Raw genomic sequence first — 13,925 nt, 5'->3', positions numbered from 1 at the left:
TATGCATTTGGTGTCAGCTCGCTGTAGCTTCGACAAAAGTTGGGCGCACGACAACGCACTGGCCAAAATTGCAAATTTCCCATGCGCTGGCCGTGCGTTCCCCATGCGTCCTCTCTGTGTGACCGGGCCTTTACACCGGCTAATCGTCTTATTATTCTGTCCGTGAATCTCTAGTTGTATACCTCTTTTAAAGGCCCGGTCACACAGAGGGGACGCATGGGGGACGCACGGCCAGCGCATTGGAAATTTGCAATTTTGGCCAGTGCGTTGTCGTTCGCTAGGCGTGCGTCATCATTCGTTACTCGTTCGTCGATCGCGCTGGACCCACTCTATGCATTCGTCGTCATTCGATGTGTGCGTCGGGATTTTTTGAGCATGCTCAAAAGTGTGCGCGGAGCTCGATGCATGAATGTACACGCCAAAGGCACGCCAGACATGCGAGGAGCGCGCTAGACCAGCGCCAGACATACGCGGAGCACACGCCCTGTATACGCACAGCGCGCTAGCTACACGCTGTGCATTTTGTGTCAGCTCGCCAGCTTTTCCAAAATCATGACAAAAGTTGGGCACACGGCCTTTTCCGATTTCCAATGCGCCGGCTGTGCGTCGTCCATATGTGACCACCTATGTTGAGAACGCGGTGCATGCGTGGACCATTCGTCCAGCGCGCTAGCAACACGCTGTGCATTCGTGGAAGTTGTTATTATGTGCGCTCTGTGTACGGTCAGCGCGCTAGCAACACGCTATGCATTTGGTGTCAGCTCGTTGTAGCTTCGACAAAAGTTGGGCGCACGACAACACACTGGCCCAAATTGCAAATTTCCAATGCGCTGGCCGTGCGTTCCAAATGCGTCCCCTCTGTGTGACCGGGCCTTAAATGGTTTTAAAGTTACCATAACTTTCTTGGTGATGATCACGTGGCTCAAGTTGATTACTAATTTAAGCTGTGAATCCGTGATATTCAGATGTGAAAATTTTGTCATTATTAGGTGTCTTAAAACACCTTTTTAAATGGTAGGCAAAGTTGCCATAAGTTCCGGGGTGATGATCTCGTGACTCAAACGGATGATTAATCTAAGCTGGGCATCCGTGATTTTTAGGTGTGAAAAATGAGTTATTTTTGGGTGTCTTGATGGTTTCACAGTTACCATTTAAGTTCCGTGGTGATAATCTCGTGACTGTTGGCATATTTCCAGTTGAACCAGTTGACACCAATTAATTTTCATATTGAATATGGGGTGCGTGCAGATCTATTTACAGCATATTTCTTAATTACTGATGATTTAGTTAAATGCAATTCATTTCGAAAATACTACAAATATAAATTACCAGTTATTAGGACATTTCGCTACTTCGTATAAATTACATTTAATTAAATATGACTAAGGGAAACATTACCTATGAACTAAAATAATTTCAATAAAATACAAGTATATGAAAAATGTTCGATTAATTAAATTATTTAAGTCTACTTATTACCAATGCCTTTACATTGGAAATACAGACGTACCAGTATTGAAGTGTTGTTGCCATTCAACTGGTTGGAACTTTTACCAAATTGTTCTACTGGCTCAGCTAGACCAGTTGAATTCTAACTGGCCTGGATCAACTGGATCATTTAGCCCATTTCAATTTCCAGGGTTACCAGTTGACATTAACTGGTTCATCAACTGGACCAGTTGCAACTAACTAGATGAGGTGAGGCTGTGTAAAGCATAATTTTTGTGTATGTCGGATAAGACGTTGCCATGGTAACCACTGTTTTGCTCCAAAAAATATGCCATTATGATATCAAAACCTTGTGGAGTGAACTTCTTCCACAATTTTGGAGCTATTTTGATGAAACTTGGTACACTTGATGCTTTTGTAGTAAGGATGTGCAAGACTTATTGTTTGTGTATGCTAGATAAAGCGTTGTCATGGTAACTTCAATTTTGCGCCAAAATATGCCATTGTGATATAAAAACCTTGTTGAGCGAGCTAATTTAAGTTTTTGAGCAATTTTTATGAAACGTGATGCTCTTGAGCTGAGGATATGCAATACATATTTGTTGTGTATATTGGATAAGGTGTTACTATGGTTACCACAACTTTGCACCAAAAATATGCCATTTTTATATAAAACCATTGTAGAGCGAACTTCTTCCACAATTGTTGAGCAATTTTGTGAAGAAAGCAACTGTACGAACATGAATTGCAATTGCTCGACATTTATTTCCGCTTCAAGGCGTTAACATTTAAAATAGGCAATATCTGCCTGTAATACCAATACACATACATGATGCAAATTGCTATGTACGAACATGAAAACTCAGGAATATAATTCTGCGAAACTCAAAACCAAAATACATGTAATATAATCCTATCTGCAATATCAAACTGTGAGAATTAATTTTTCAGAATAATCCTGAGGATCTCTGGTCACGTGATCACCAGAAAGGATAGTAGCTCCTCCCGGTAGCCCCCCAATTCATGGGGCTCTGAACGTGATCCACCAGCAGGATAGTAACTCCCGCTGATATCCCCCTCTTCTTGGGGTTCCTGTCCCCCTCATCACTCCTAAACGCGGACGCGTATCCCGGCCTGCTTGGCCAAAGATATTGGCAGTCCCGCGTGTTCAAATTAAATTATATAAAATTCAAACCTCTATACCGTAACTGACTTAAACTACCATCCTTGTTCTCTGAATGAATATGTATTCTCTAACCTTGAAAGCATCTACAAAAACATACATATAACGATAATTACATGTATACTCGTGATCGATCTCTCCAATCACCCCAACCTTCCAACCATAAAACAACACGTCACAATGACCTGTAACTTGACACACAGGATTAAAATCTCCGTGCGGCCCAGCCTCCCAACCGTAAGACATGTGATAATGGCCTGTAATTAAACACAGGATTAAGTTCTCCATGCAGCCCAACCTCCCATCCGTAAATCATGTGAAAATGACCTGTAGATAAATACAGGATTTAACTGTCCATGCAGCCCAACCTCCCATCCGTAAATCATGTGAAAATGACCTGTAGATAAATACAGGACTTAACTGTCCATGCAGCCCAACCTCCCTTCCGTAAATCATGTGAAAGTGACCTGTAGATAAATACAGGATTTAACTGTCCATGCAGCCCAACCTCCCATCCGTAAATCATGTGAAAAAGTCCTGTAGATAACTACAAGGTTTAACTGTCCGTGCAGCCCAACCTCCCAACCTTAAAACGATGTGTGACAATGACCTGTGAACAGGATTAACTCCCCGTGCAGCCCAACCTCCCAACCTTAACAGGGTGTCACTAATAAAATGTAATAGACTCAGTTTAAGACTTCAAGACCACCAGAACCTTACTCAAAGTGTTTACACTAACATAGTGCTAAATACACGTACATCCTACCCTGGGCACTTCCTGCCCGGCCCTCCAACTAACTGCATGATCAAAGCTAAACAATACACAATATGCAGCATAACCTCCACGCCCAGTATCTCCATATCTGAACTTTGCCACCTCGTAATGTTAATACTATTCCTGTGCCAAAATACCTGCCCCATATCTTTCTCCTAACCACCTAACCTTAAGGCAGGCTATGGCCAGTGCAGGCAACATAACCACTGTGACCTCTGCCCTGATATATGTCACTCCAACATAACTCCAGCTTAAATCCTTTGTGGTTCTTGACTCGGGACTAAGGCTTGAACTATGTACCAACTTATGGAGAAGGTTATGACTATTTCCTATTTTCAGACATGCCCAATTAAATCCACCTTAATGTACAAGAATTTGCAACTACCTCGCTCCCCAATCTTTGGCCTTGGAGCAGAATGTGTGCATAGATCATGTCCACTTAACAACCATAATACATCATTGTCTTTAACTGTTTCAAACATGTCTGAGTAACAAACCCACACTTAACTATTCCTCATTCGTTGTTACACAACCTCGTAACGTGTGAACCCTAAATAGTCACTTGGGAATGGGTGGGGGGGGGGGGGAACAATCGACTGCCTTGAACGGAAAATGAAGCGAGAATGGCTATTCAAAGCGCGCTCATTTGCACGCATAACTTTGCCAAATTATTTCCGCACTAGAAAATGTTCACATGCACACCACATGAGTCAACATGAGAACATGAATTGCAATTGCTCGACATTTATTTCCGCTTCAAGGCGTTAACATTTAAAATAGGCAATATCTGCCTGTAATACCAATACACATACATGATGCAAATTGCTATGTACGAACATGAAAACTCAGGAACATAATTCTGCGAAACTCAAAACCAAAATACATGTAATATAATCCTATCTGCACTATCAAACTGTGAGAATTAATTTTTCAGAATAATCCTGAGGATCTCTGGTCACGTGATCACCAGAAAGGATAGTAGCTCCTCCCGGTAGCCCCCCAATTCATGGGGCTCTGAACGTGATCCACCAGCAGGATAGTAACTCCCGCTGATATCCCCCTCTTCTTGGGGTTCCTGTCCCCCTCATCACTCCTAAACGCGGACGCGTATCCCGGCCTGCTTGGCCAAAGATATTGGCAGTCCGGCGTGTTCAAATTAAATTATATAAAATTCAAACCTCCACCCAATACCTTTTTTTTTTTTTTTTTTTTGTGATTATTAATTAATTTATTATTATTATTATTTTTTTTTTTTAAAAACTAGATTCAGCTTCTAAACAGATCTCGTGAGATCTCCTACTTTCTCCCCCGGTTGCTGTAGGTATTCATCCTGACCTATTTAACCATACACCTATGATATCATCATATGAACTATGCTCATTGCCGTTCACTTCTACACTTGTGTCATGCATTAAAGTTGGGTAACTATACATTTCATGTTGAGGTGTTAATGCATTTGCATTCTAAACTGTTTGGAGCTACTCCTGCTGCGCGAGGAAAGATAGGGGCAAAACCGGCTATTGTGATCGGACTTAAAGATCCGTCGAGCTAGCTACATTTCGTAGTCGGGGAAAATTCCCCTATGGCCCACTGGTTCCTGAAACATTTAGTGCGACCAAGTCTTACTGACTCCAGTCCTTGCCAGCAGACTCAGGCTCCCTTATCACTAGACAATTATAATGTAATGCCATGTGACTTCAGATTTTCCAGATTCAGAATCAAAACATTTCCACCTCATAATATAAACAAAGCCAAAATACATTTACATTGACGAATCATACATCACCCTTTTACATGCGCACTGACTGCCTTATCCCCAGAGGTAAACAAATTTGTGTCACAGTATATATCTTTTATAGTTTACTTATTGAAACAAGCATGACTTGACAGTACAGAGTTATATTGTAACGAAATCGTTATTTACATTACCTAGCCCTTAGAGGGCGTTAGTTATTGTAATTGTTTATTGTTATTGTAGATGTCGCTATGGTTACGTCGCGCACTGCGATGCGCGTACGTGGGGTTAATCTTGTGGGGAGTTTGTGTTGAGCTGCGGGAGAAGGAAGTTGTGCCTTAATTTGTTTGGAAGTTCAGATTATTAAAGTTCTTGGAAACATTACTTGATCTGTAAGTGCATATTATTTCCTGTGTTGGTAACTTAATTTAGTTAAGTGATTGTAAGCTGATCGGAGAGTGTCTGTTGCACAATATATTTTTGTGAGAACGTCGAGTACAGAGAAAGAGCGGGTTCTGACTGAAGAAGTGACGCTACCCAGAGAGTGAGAGACCCGTTTTCGTTACATTGGTGGCTAGCGGTGGGATAAAAACAGACACGAGACACGGTACTCGATCAGCATACGGCAGAGCTGATTATCAAAAATAAGGTTAATCGAGCATTAGCTCGACACGGTAACTCCTCACCGGCTTCAACACGGTGGTCTATAGCACCTCCCTGCTTCAACACAGCGCTCTATAGCACCTCACCGCTACAACACGGCGGTCTATAGCGCCTCACCGCTTCAACACAGCGTTCTATAGCACCTCACCGCTACAACACGGCAGTCTATGGCACCTCACTGCTTCAACACAGTGGTCTATAGCACCTCACCGCTTCAACACAGCGCTCTATAGCACCTCACCGCTACAACATGGCGGTCTATAGCGCCTCACCGCTTCAACACAGCGTTCTATAGCACCTCACCGCTACAACACGGCAGTCTATAGCACCTCACTGCTTCAACACGGTGGTCTATAGCGCCTCACCGCTTCAACACATCGTTCTATAGCACCTCACTGCTTCAACACAGCGCTCTATAGCACCTCACTGCTTCAACATGGTGGTCTATAGCGCCTCACCGCTACAACACAGCGTTCTATAGCACCTCACTGCTTCAACACAGCGCTCTATAGCACCTCACTGCTACGACATAGGGCTGATAGCGCCTCATCGCTTCAACACATCACTCTGTGGCGCCTCCACACAACAACGACGCAGAAAGCATCAGTGTTTGGAAGAAACATTGTGGTATGGCTTCTCAGAGACTGACTATAGAGGACGAGGTAGAAGTCCTTGCAGCAGAAGTGCAGCGAGGCGACGAAGATCTACGTCGGTCCAAGACAGAGATTCAGTCATTATTAGAACAGAATCAGCTTCTCAGACTGCAGGTAAGAAGGCTGCATATCGATCAGTCTCCTGTAAGTTTCCCTAACCAGTCCCAGAGTGGAACACCACCCACTGCTGGTAGACGGGAACATGAGTCAACGGAGACTCATGCGACCACAATGAATGATAACTTGCTGGTCAATCCCAAGGGACCTGAATCACCAATGCATGGATGCCTAGAGGATCAAACGCAAGTGAAGGTGGCACACGAGCAGACTGCAGCTGCTGAGGCGAAGGAACTTCATGCTGCACAGTGGTCTCCAAGTAAAACATCAACAGCCGTTCGTCGGGCAGATGGGCTACGAACAGGCTTCTTACATAGGCAAGATTTGGATGCTTCAGATGTTCTTGCATCAATTCCTCACTACCAGCGACACAGGAGCGAAGTTCCAGGGGTACGGTCACCTGTTACACTGTCTAAGCCAAATGTATCGCCCGACAAATTCGATGGGAGGACACCTTGGAGGGATTACCTCAGCCATTTTGAAGCCTGCAAGGTCGCCAATAACTGGGGTGATGACCAGGCAAAGGTTTTCCTAGCAGCAAGTCTGAGGGGATCAGCACTGAAGATCTTGGGCAGCAAGGCAGCTGACACTTCTCGAATCGCATACCAAGACCTGGTAGTTCTTCTAGAGAAGAGATTTGGCCCAGGCCAGTTGGCAGAGAACTTCCTCCTTGAACTGCGTTACAGACGCCAAGGGCCCAGAGAGACCCTCCAGGAACTGGGTCAGGCCATACGGGAGTTATCCATGTTGGCATACCCGGAACTTACTGAAGAAGCCCAGGATCGGTTGGCAAGGACACACTTTGCAGAGGCGATTGAGGACCAATCCATCAGGGAAGGGGTCTTTCGATCTAAGCCAACAACTATGGATGAAGCCATCCAGGCGGCCTTGGCAACTGATAATTTTTTCAGACTCGAGGAACAACGATCTGGCAGGAGGCAGAAGCAGGCAAGGGCCGTTGACACTGATTCAGCAGCTACGATCAATGAAATCTGGAGAGAGCTGAAGAGAATAGATGAGAGAATCGCCAAACAGGAACGACCCATCAAGTCAGAAGAATTCAGACGGGAGAGACCCAACTCGTACAGGCGGAGAACACCAACAGCCACAGATGAATGTTACGAGTGTCATGAGAAGGGGCATTTTAGGCGTAACTGCCCTCACGCAAGAGAATACAGGAGGCCTTCGGGAAACGGGGCTCAGCCAACCCAGAGGCCCGAGGGGAGGCTGGACGGACACCAGGGCATGTAACTGACACACCTCCATCTCCTCGAGAATATCCTTCAAGGAATTACATATCTGATAAAGCACGACGTGGTCTTTTTGCTGAAGTGGAGATAAGGGGAATCAAAGCAAGGTTGTTGGTAGATTCAGGTGCCACCGATACCATTTTATCTTCATCCGTGTACTATCGGATACATTCAACTAATAGGCCAGACTTGACAGAAGTGGGAGTTCGCAATGCAGATGGCAGTAGCATGGAAACGCTAGGTAGTGCATGGTTGGAGCTTGGTGTAGGAACATGCATCTTTCCACTAGAAGTAGTCTTCGGCAATACCGACCAGGTAGACGGGCTACTTGGGCTGGACTTCATGGAACCAAATGGGTGTATTATCGATCTGAAGACAAAGGAACTGCGGCTCAAGGGAGAGAGAATCAAATGTACGGATGCACGAGGAGTTTCATTTAGCTCCAGAGTATTGATAGGGGCAACTACAAGGGTGCCACCAGGTCATGAGGTTATTGTTCCAGGCTACACGACAGGGCTGCAAGATGGGACAGGTCTAGGTCTCATTGAACCTGCGGAGAGTAGCGAGCTCCTGAACAAAGGCATCATCGTTGCACGGGTAGTTGTAGAAAGGACGGAAACAACCCTCCCTGTTCGAGTCTTCAACCCAGGAAAGAAGGCATGCGTAATTCGCAGAGGTACACTTGCCGGCCATCTAACACCCATCAGCGGGGAGGACATTGAAGAAATTCCAGGCCAACCTTTACCAACAACCGATAATCATACAGTCCCAGACCATCTCGTAGATCTCTTTGAAAGAAGCAAGAGAGGGATAGACAAGGTCTTCCATGACAGAATTGCCAAGCTACTGTGCGAGAACCAAGACATTTTCGCAATTTCGGACTCAGACATTGGAAAGACTGGCCTTGTCAAACATCACATCAACACAGGGGATAGTCTTCCAATCAGACAAAGGCCCCGTAGGTTTCCACCCAAGGAGCAGGAAGAGATTGATCGTCAAATCCAAGACATGCTTGAACATGACAGAATAGAGCCATCAGACAGCCCTTGGTCATCCAATGTTGTTCTCGTAAAGAAAAAAGACGGGTCAAAAAGGTTTTGCGTGGATTATCGTCGTCTGAATCACTTGACAATCAAGGACAGCTACCCAATACCTCGCATTGATGATTCGCTGGACGCACTTGGAGGTGCAAAATGGTTTTCTACTTTGGACCTGGCCTCAGGATATTGGCAGGTCGAGCTAGATGAAGAAGCCAAAAAGAAATCAGCTTTCGTTGTTCGAGGAGGGCTATACAGCTGGAAAGTGATGCCCTTCGGGCTATGCAACGCCCCATCCACCTTTGAGAGGCTGATGGAGCAGGTCCTGTCCGGACTGCATTGGGAAGTACTCTTGGTTTACTTGGACGATGTCATTGTATTCGCCAAAACAATCGACGAAGAACTGACTAGACTGGGGATGGTCTTCCAACGTCTTCGGAAAGCAGGATTGAAGCTCAAAGCAAAGAAATGTCACCTATTTCGGGAGAGTGTCTTGTATCTGGGACATGTAGTGTCCAGGGAAGGAGTGTCCACAGACCCAGAAAAGATAAGAGCTGTCAAGGAGTGGCCAACCCCTACTAGTGTAAAGGACGTCCAGAGTTTCTTAGGACTGGCCTCGTACTATAGGAGGTTTATTGAAGGATTTGCCAATATCGCCCGGCCACTACATCGGCTAACCGAGAAAGCCCACACCTTCGTATGGACTGAGGAATGTGAAGATGCCTTCCAGGAACTCAAGAAGCGGCTGTACCAATCGCCTATCTTAGCATACCCAGACCCAGAACAGGATTATATCCTGGATACGGATGCTAGTAATGAGGGGATAGGGGCTGTCCTATCTCAAGTGGTAGATGGAAAGGAACGAGTCATATCATATGCTAGCAGAGCTCTGAACAAAGCAGAGAAGAACTATTGCGTTACCAGAAAGGAGTTGCTCGCCGTCGTAGAATTTTTGAAGAAATTCCGACAGTACTTGTATGGGCAGAAGACTACGGTCAGGACGGACCACGGAGCATTGCGATGGCTTCTGAATTTCAAAGATCCGCAAGGGCAGATGGCCCGCTGGCTTCAAGTGATAGCTGAGTATGATATCGAAATCATACACCGAGCTGGTCGCTCGCATGCCAATGCAGATAGTTTGTCAAGACGGCCTTGTCCCCAGTGTAAACGGGATGTTGAGGAGTCTGCAGGCTTCGAAGTCCAAGCAGGACCTGGAAATGGCCGTGCAGAGGTAAATGCGGTTACCCTAGCACCAAGTATCACCAATGCACACCTGAACCAAGAACAAACTGAAGATTCATCAATCAAGTGGATCTTGAACGGCAAACAACAATCAAAAGACAGGCCTGAATGGTCTTCAATGGCATCAAAGTCTAGTGTCGAAAAGTCTTACTGGAGAATGTGGGATCAACTAGCTGTCAAGCAAGGAGTTCTTCACCGAAAGTGGGAATGTGATCAAGGTCAGAAGATCACTTGGCATGTTGTCCTCCCAACCAAACTTCGGTCAGAAGTCGTGAAAGAGTTGCATGGTGGGAAGTCCAGCGGACATCTAGGGATGAACAAAACCATAGCCAAAGTTCGCATGAGATTCTACTGGTACGGAATGGATGCAGACATACGGTCCGTAGTTCGACAATGCAACGTCTGTGCCTCCAAGAAGTCACCAACTAAGAAACGGAGGGCCCCCTTGCAACAAGATACGGTAGGAATGCCGATGGAGCGTGTCGCCATGGACGTAGTTGGACCGCTACCCGAGACGGAGAGAGGGAACAAGTACATTCTGGTTGTAGGGGACTATTTTAGCAAGTGGATGGAGGCCTACCCAATACCAGATCAAACCGCTGTAACGGTTGCAGACAAGTTTGTAAACGAGTTTGTTTGTAGGTTTGGAGTTCCTGAAGTATTGCATTCGGATCAGGGCCGGAATTTCGAGTCTCGCGTCTTTAAGGAAATGTGCGGCATCCTTGGCATTCACAAGACACGCACCACCCCATACAACCCAAAGTCCGATGGACTCATTGAACGGTTTAATGGCACTCTGCTCAACATGATCTCAATGATGATTGAACCCCATAAGCGACAACGAGATTGGGACGAGAAGTTGGCGATCGCAGTGTTTGCCTACCGTAGTGCTCCCCAAGACTCCACAAGGGAGACACCTAATATGCTGATGTTAGGGCGGGAAGTGCATTTGCCAATAGACCTGACCACAGAGGCTCTAGAGGACCCCGAGGAGCATGATGTTGAGACAGACTACGCATACACCTTGAGGCAACGCATGCGGGAAGCTCACGAAAGGGCCCGTAAGAACTGCACTGAAAGTGCTAGGCGGCAGAAAAAGGATTATGACTCCAAGGCAGGGGGTAGTCCTTTGGCAGTGGGCGACTTTGTGTGGCTCTAAAACAAGGCAAAGACCAAAGGCTTGTCCCCGAAGCTCCAGAGGAGGTGGGAGGGCCCTTACTTGTTAATTTGGCAATTGTCAGATGTTACTTGCCGAATACAGGCGAAGAGAAATGGAAAGATGAAGGTGGTCCATGTTGACAGGTTGAAGCCGTACAAGGGGGAACCTCTTCAATCCTGGTTAGAAGCAAGTGAAAGCAGGGACGCTCACGGAAATGAGCAGGAGGCTCCTAGCCAACTGACACAGCATATGGACATCGAGGACTTGAACAGGGAAGATTCCCAGCCTGTCACACCCCCTGTTCCGGCACCACGAACAGTTCCGGTCCCACCCCCTAGAAGAAATCCGTCAAGGAAAAGAAACGAGCCTATCCGCTACAGTTATTAATTAGATAGTTAACCCATTGCAACTATATTATCTGTGATGAATGATAATCCAGATGATCTCGATTTTGTGTTAACCTGATGTCCTCTGTGTCGATTCTCTTACAGTAAGCCAGTATGCGACATTCCAGGGGGAACGTGAAGTGCTATTCTTGCGGTCATTACTTCTCCCACAAGAGAAGTTTGGAGAGACACATTCAAGAGAGACATCGAAGAAGGGAGGAACACAAATGCAGAGGGTGCGACAAGTCTTTTTTTAGGAAGGACAACCTGACGAGGCACGTACAGAGTCGACACGAGGGGAAGACAACAGAAGACAAGCGGCAAGACGCGCCTGTGGTAACCCCTGTAGCAGCAGGTGAGCTGAGTATTCATGCTTCGAAGGAAACACTCTCTTCAGAGAACGGGAATGCATCGAGGCCGACCGGTAAAGATCTCAGCATGCTGTTAAAGGAGAGGGAAAGTGAGACCTCGTCGGTATCGTCAGAATCAGAAGCTGAGGTGGAGGACTGCCCAACCCCAACGTTTCGGAAGATCCAGATGGGAAGGCCAATGCAGGGGTTGGATCTGCGACGCACTCTTCCGGGCACCCCTCTGCAGGTAGAAGAGAGGTCTTCCTCAACACAGTTCTCGGGGGCAAGAAGCTCTTTCAGGAGGAAAAGGTACGAGAGTACAGCGTGGTTTTCCTGCATGGGTGTGAAAAGGAAAGTTCGCCGGCGCCTACAAAGTTGCATCACCTCGCATCGGATCAGTCGCTAGGTTCTCCGATGTCCGTACAGGAGCTGGAAAGGGCCCTGGTCGGCCGGGTTAACAGCATTACTGAAGTCACCACAAGACGATCTTTTTGTGACGGGATTCTGGTAGTGGAGGAAGAGATCAGGACCAATTACAGTATTAACTTGAAGGCTGGAGCAATCTTACCAGAAGTTTAACTCATACATGTATATCAATTCAGCTATCATTAATATTGCAATTACTTGGAAACCTGTTTTCTTGTATGTATTTTATGCTGCAATTGAAGTTCATGGCGGAACTCATTTATATTCCTCTTATAGTGATTAAATTTTCCTTACATGTAACTATTGATGTTGTTGTTGTTTTTAGTTTTCACGGCGCTATCATTGAAAATATGAATATTTACGCCAGAATGAATTCCTATGATCTATTCCACCAAAGATGATAATGCGTGTGTATATATTACTTGTACATAATTCTTACCTCATGTTTAACTGCAGGCTTATTCGAGGATAGTGGTACTGCGTACATACTGATAGTATAGGTTGAAATAGTTTAAATTTGGAAAGGACTTGATCTTTTCCCACTCTTGTTCTTGTACAATTATATGTAATTATTGCTATACGTGAAAGTATTCCAGCGGATTTTTCGGCCTTTAATTGCAAAAATGTATTTATAGATGTTGTTCGCAGGACAGAATGATTAATTGAAATAAATGTATAAAAGTTTTATCTATGTAATTTTGCCTCATTCTTGCCAAAAGCATGTATTAAGACGATTTTGTGTTTTTGGTCAGAGGACTGCCTAGACTTGGGGCGGGGTAGTGTAACGAAATCGTTATTTACATTACCTAGCCCTTAGAGGGCGTTAGTTATTGTAATTGTTTATTGTTATTGTAGATGTTGCTATGGTTACGTCGCGCACTGCGATGCGCGTACGTGGGGTTAATCTTGTGGGGAGTTTGTGTTGAGCTGCGGGAGAAGGAAGTTGTGCCTTAATTTGTTTGGAAGTTCAGATTATTACAGTTCTTGGAAACATTACTTGATCTGTAAGTGCATATTATTTCCTGTGTTGGTAACTTAATTTAGTTAAGTGATTGTAAGCTGATCGGAGAGTGTCTGTTGCACAATATATTTTTGTGAGAACGTCGAGTACAGAGAAAGAGCGGGTTCTGACTGAAGAAGTGACGCTACCCAGAGAGTGAGAGACCCGTTTTCGTTACAATATATTCAATGTATCAGAATCTTCCACGACTGAATTACTTTTCAGTGTGTAATAGTATTTCTCATGCCTCCCGTTACCTGGATATCATCTTATATTTTCAAACTCAACCTCATGGAATAACCCAAATATAACTCAATTCAACTAATTGACTTTTATCGCTCACTTTAGGTTTTCATAGAATACTATTGACATTAGGCTGAATCTGTTCAGAGAAGGCCAGTGTCCTTGGCTGCAGATTCGAATTTATCAATGAGCATGTCCGAGCCCACATCTGAGAGATGAATTCCATCCCTATGGAACAGACTGTGCTCTTTGGTATC

At 45.2% G+C, this 13,925-nt stretch overlaps 1 protein-coding gene and 1 long non-coding RNA gene across 2 annotated transcripts; one reads left to right on the top strand and one right to left on the bottom strand.

Annotated features, from left to right (window-relative positions):
- Positions 1–2,194: 2,194 nt before the first annotated feature.
- On the bottom strand, positions 2,195–4,619 carry LOC115922288. Its single transcript, XR_004063407.1, has 2 exons — positions 4,586–4,619; positions 2,195–2,644 (listed from the first exon to the last, which is right to left on the bottom strand). It is a non-coding gene; the product is annotated as an uncharacterized LOC115922288 (long non-coding RNA).
- A 687-nt stretch (positions 4,620–5,306) lies between these two features.
- On the top strand, positions 5,307–13,615 carry LOC115922287 (histone-lysine N-methyltransferase PRDM16-like). The gene is made up of 2 exons (XM_030980900.1): positions 5,307–5,534; positions 11,755–13,615. Exon 2 carries the CDS (start codon positions 11,764–11,766, stop codon positions 12,403–12,405), a length of 642 nt encoding a protein of 213 aa, XP_030836760.1. The 5' UTR covers positions 5,307–5,534; positions 11,755–11,763; the 3' UTR covers positions 12,406–13,615.
- The last annotated feature ends 310 nt before the right edge of the window (positions 13,616–13,925 follow it).

This window comes from Strongylocentrotus purpuratus, unplaced genomic scaffold, assembly GCF_000002235.5.
Source record: "Strongylocentrotus purpuratus isolate Spur 01 unplaced genomic scaffold, Spur_5.0 spur5_scaffold_11, whole genome shotgun sequence".
In the NCBI taxonomy this organism is placed as follows: domain Eukaryota; kingdom Metazoa; phylum Echinodermata; class Echinoidea; order Camarodonta; family Strongylocentrotidae; genus Strongylocentrotus; species Strongylocentrotus purpuratus.
Note: the sequence above shows the minus strand (reverse complement) of the source record. Positions and strands in the feature narration are given on the sequence as shown.